Genomic DNA, 4,516 nt, shown 5'->3' with positions numbered 1-4,516 from the left:
ATGCTGGCAGAGTCAGGCCCAACGGCGCAGGAGCCAGACCCGCTCAATGCCGTGAAACTGGAGGAGGAAGAGGCCGTGGGCCTGGAGGCAGGCGTCAGGCCGGAGGTCAGGCCTCGGCCCGAAGTGGCCCACCAGCTCTTCCGCTGTTTCCAGTATCAGGAGGACATGGGCCCACGGGCTTCGCTCAGCCGGCTGCGGGAGCTGTGCAGCCACTGGCTACGGCCCGCACTGCACACCAAGAAGCAGATGCTGGAGCTGCTGGTGCTGGAGCAGTTCCTGAGCGTGCTGCCCCCGCATCTCCTGGCCCGGCTGCAGGGCCAGCAGCTCCGAGACGGGGAGGAGGTGGTGCTACTGCTGGAGGGCGTGCAGAGGGACCCTGGCAACGTGGGACCGCTGGTGAGGGCTGCAGGCAGGAGATGGGGCTCTAATGGTCCGGGTTTCCATTCACCGCCAGGGGTACTTCTTGTGTTTAGAGCCAGGTGTAAATCCTGAGCATCACTGGGTGTGGCCCCCAAACCAATAATAAGGGTTGGTGGTGTTTTGTTTTGGGCCATGCCAAGGATTGTCTTGCTGGGTCCTCATTATCCATACAAGGGGCCTTGTTATCCATATCCCAGAGCCTGGAGTCCAGAGCAGGGAGTTTACTGCCTCATTAGATATCATGATGGTGGTGGTGGCGGCCTAAAAGATAGCATAGGGCTAAGGGTTTTCATGAGGCCAGCCTCTGGGCAGATACCCAAGAGATGGCTCTGTGGGATCAGAAAACAAGCCAGTGTGGATCCCTGGTTCTGTGCCACCCGGCGTAACCCCTAAGGCCAGAACTACCAGGCGTGGTTCAAGACAAAACCCAAACAGACTAAAGAAAAGTCTTCTGCCCTTCCCTTAACTCTCCTCCTTCGCTCCATCCCCTTTCTCACTGTCATCCCCTTCTTGGCACAGAGGATGAACTTCCTCCTTGAGCCCCTTAACACGAATACTTCTGAACAGGATTTTAGTCTTCCTGCTGGCAAGAACTGTCCCCAGGCAGACGGCACCTTGGAGGAACAGAGCGGAAATCCCCACGATTCCAGCCACAGGCCCAAAAAGGAGACACAGTCAGAGGGACTTCCAGCCCTGGAGCTGTGGCCCGAACTCCCACCTCCCCAGTCATGTGACTCAAACACGGCCGAAGTAGGTCTCTGGAGAGGTCCCGCCAGTTCACAACAGCCCCTGAGCCCGGGGTCCCAGAGACAATCCCAGGCCCTGCAAGAGATCGGTGAGGAGCCAGGAGGTTAGGCGCCCTAGTGGGGAGGGAAGTGGGGTCTGATTGGCCCTTGTGGGGCCGGGCACGGGGCATGTCCTGGGAGCTTTTGACCCTCTTCTCCCAGATGGCGCAGCCCCCAGGAACCCCGTGCAATGGCTGGAGGAAAGTGTGCGTGACCAGGAGCTGGCAGCTGTGCTGGAGTCCCTGACCTTTGATGATGTCCCGGTCAAGAAAACATGGACCGTGTACCCCAGAGGTGAGGATCCTTCCTGGCTGATGCCTCAGCCCCTGCTCTTATCTCTTGATGGCTGGAAGTTTGAGACTAAGTCTCGCTTCTTTGCATCTCTGGCAAATTTAACAGGTTGTTAAATAAGGGTGTTAAAGGCGCTTCGTCTGATCCAGGCATAAATCAATAACTTTGAGCTTTAGTTTTTTGGTTTTTGGATCACACCTGGCAGCACTCAGAGGTTACTCCTGACTCTGTGCTCAGAAATCGCTCCTGGCAGGCTCAGGGGACCATATGGGATGCCGGGATTCTGCATGCAAGGCAAATGCCTTACCTCTATGCTATCTCTCCAGTTCCCGAGCTTTTGTTTATTTTTCTATCATCATCATCATCGTTGTTGGTTTTGAGGCCACAGTTAGCAAGCAGTGCTCAGGAGTCACTCCTGGCTGTACTGGGGGAAAACATATATGGTGCTAGGGTTCAAGTGGAATCTATAGTGTGGGAGGTGCCTTACCATCTGTACACTCTAGCCCCAACATCTGAGTTTTTTCAATGACTGATCAGGGACCAGTTAAGGGCCCTGGAGGACCCCTAAATGGGGAGGGTGCATTGCTCTGCATGCAGCTGACCTGGATTTGATCCTTGACATTCTATATGATCCCCTGAGTGCCGCTGGGTGTGACCTAAGAAGAGGGGTGGGTTACATGTTTTATATGTAGGGGCCCCAGATTAGATCCTTGACAATACATAGTGCACTGAGTACTGTTTGGTGTGACAACCCAAACAACCCCCCCTCCAACAAAATGAAATGACTAGTCTTGTTCATAGGCATGGGATTTTGATTTGAGGTGAAAAACTTCTGGAACTAAGCTGTTGGGGGGGGGGGGATGCTGCATAGCACAGCTGTGTTTTAAATGGCCCCCAAATTGTTCGCCTTTAATCGGCTGCCGAGCAAATGCCAGGTCACCTGCAGGTCCCTGGGTATCCCTAGCACCTTCCCACCCTCACTCCTGGCCAACTTCCCCAACTTTCCTCCAGGCAGTGAGGTTCTGGAGATACGAAGTGACCCTCACAAATATATTTAACAGTGCTTGTTCTCCGTTCCCTTCCCAGATTTTGAAATCAGAACCTCGAACGGGGTGTTTAAAGTGGAAGGGGCTGGAGGAGTGGTCTGGCCAGCAGGTATCAGCGCCTCTGGAACCCCAGTCGAGGAGAGCCCCCAAATCATCAGGGAAGCGGCGAATGATAGGAGTCAACCGCTGGAGCCAGGCCCGGAGGCGAGCGTGAGCTCCGAGTCACGGGGGTCCCCATCGGGCAGGAGTGACATTGTGGAGGTCCGCGTGGCCGAGGACACCCCGGAGTACGAGCTGAAGCTGAGATTCCTATGCAGCGAGTGCGGGGAGAGCTTTCCGCGCCGGTCGGGCCTGGAGACGCACCGACTCCGTGCGCACACCACGACTCCCGCTTTCGTGTGCCCGGTGTGCGGGAAGACGTTCGGCCGCAGCTCCATCCTCAAGCTGCACCTGCGCACGCACACCAACGAGCGGCCCCACGCGTGTCACCTGTGCGGCCACCGCTTCCGCCAGAGCTCGCACCTGTCCAAGCACCTGCAGACGCACAGTTCCGAGCCCGCTTTCCGCTGCGCAGAGTGTGGCCAAGGGTTCCGGCGGCGTGCCAGCCTCCTGCGCCACTTGCTGGCCCATGCCCAGGCCCAGGAGGTGCCGGGCAGCGTTGCAGCAGCCGTGCCCAAGGCCAAGGCCAAGGTCAAGGCCGAGGCGGCCACCGTGCCGTGTCCCCACTGCTGTCAGACCTTCCAGCGCCGCTCCAGCCTCAAGCGCCACCTGCGCATCCACGCTCGGGACCAGGCGCACGCGGGCTCCAGCAGCACCCCCGAGGAGGGCCTCGCCCGGGAGCCCCCGCAGCGGCCCTACGTGTGCGGCGACTGCGGCAAGACCTTCCGGCGCAGCGAGCACCTGGGCGCCCACCGCCGCGTGCACACCGGGGAGCGGCCCTTCGCCTGCCCGGTGTGCGCCCGCCGCTTCAGCCAGAGCTCGCAGCTCGCGTGCCACCAGCGGGTGCACACGGGCGAGAAGCCCTACGGCTGCACGCACTGCGGGAAGCGCTTCGTGCGGCGCGCCGGCCTGGCCCGCCACCTGCTCACCCACGGCGGTCCGCGGCCCCACCGCTGCGCGCAGTGCGGCAAGAGCTTCGGCCAGACGCAGGACCTGGCCCGGCACCGCCGCAGCCACACGGGCGAGAAGCCGTGCCGCTGCAGCCAGTGCGGGGAGGGCTTCACGCAGAGCGCCCACCTGGCCCGCCACCGGCGCATCCACACGGGCGAGAAGCCCCACGCCTGCGACACCTGCGGACACCGCTTCCGCAACAGCTCCAACCTGGCGCGCCACCGCCGCAGCCACACGGGCGAGCGGCCCTACGCCTGCAAGACCTGCGGCCGCAGCTTCCGCCGCAAGGCGCACCTGCAGCGCCACCTGGCCACGCACGTCGGCCTCGGCTCCAGCTCCGGCTCCTCCGAGGACCAGGCGGCCGCGGCCGGCCAGGCCGAGGAGCCCCAGGAGTGCCCCGAGTGCGGCAAGAGCTTCAGCCGCGGCTGCAACCTGCTGCGCCACCTGCAGGTGCACACGGGCGAGCGGCCCTACGCATGCGCACAGTGCGGCCGCAGCTTCAGCCGCAACTCGCACCTGCTGCGCCACCTGCGCACGCATGTGCGCGAGGCCCTTTACTAGCGCCTCGAGGCCCTACGCATGCGCACAGTGCAGCCGCCACTCGAACGTGCTGCGTCATCTGTGCACGCGTGCGTGCGCAACCCTACGCATGCTCACAGTGCAGCCGCAACTTGCACCTGTTGCGCACACGCATGCGCACGAGGCCCTCTACGAACTAGGGGCACGTGGCCCGACGCATGCGCACTGCAGCCGCTGCTTCAGCCACGACTCGCACCTGCTGCCCCATCTGCACACGCATGCGTGCGAGGCCCTCTACTAGCTAGGGGCACGCGGGTGCGAAGCCCTACGCATGCGCACAGTGCG

The 4,516-nt window shown here is 61.5% G+C and overlaps 1 protein-coding gene across 1 annotated transcript; it reads left to right on the top strand.

The window, feature by feature from the left end:
• Positions 1–4,213, top strand: ZSCAN10 (zinc finger and SCAN domain containing 10). Its single transcript, XM_049768444.1, has 4 exons — positions 1–396; positions 988–1,255; positions 1,377–1,499; positions 2,583–4,213. The coding sequence occupies exons 1-4, from the start codon at positions 1–3 to the stop codon at positions 4,211–4,213; spliced, it is 2,418 nt and encodes an 805-aa protein (XP_049624401.1).
• The last annotated feature ends 303 nt before the right edge of the window (positions 4,214–4,516 follow it).

Source organism: Suncus etruscus, chromosome 2 (assembly GCF_024139225.1).
Source record: "Suncus etruscus isolate mSunEtr1 chromosome 2, mSunEtr1.pri.cur, whole genome shotgun sequence".
NCBI lineage: Eukaryota > Metazoa > Chordata > Mammalia > Eulipotyphla > Soricidae > Suncus > Suncus etruscus.
The sequence above is the reverse complement of the archived record's forward strand: the minus strand, read 5'-3'. Positions and strand labels throughout refer to the sequence as shown.

What these genes read in the sequence shown, in the direction of transcription:
- ZSCAN10 (XM_049768444.1), top strand. Translation starts at nt 1, where the DNA reads ATGCTGGCAGAGTCAGGCCCAACGGCGCAGGAGCCAGACCCGCTCAAT. An exon ending in CTGGCAACGTGGGACCGCTG is followed by an intron (nt 397 to 987) that starts GTGAGGGCTGCA and finishes ACTTCTGAACAG; the next exon opens with GATTTTAGTCTTCCTGCTGG. An exon ending in ATGGACCGTGTACCCCAGAG is followed by an intron (nt 1,500 to 2,582) that starts GTGAGGATCCTT and finishes TTCCCTTCCCAG; the next exon opens with ATTTTGAAATCAGAACCTCG.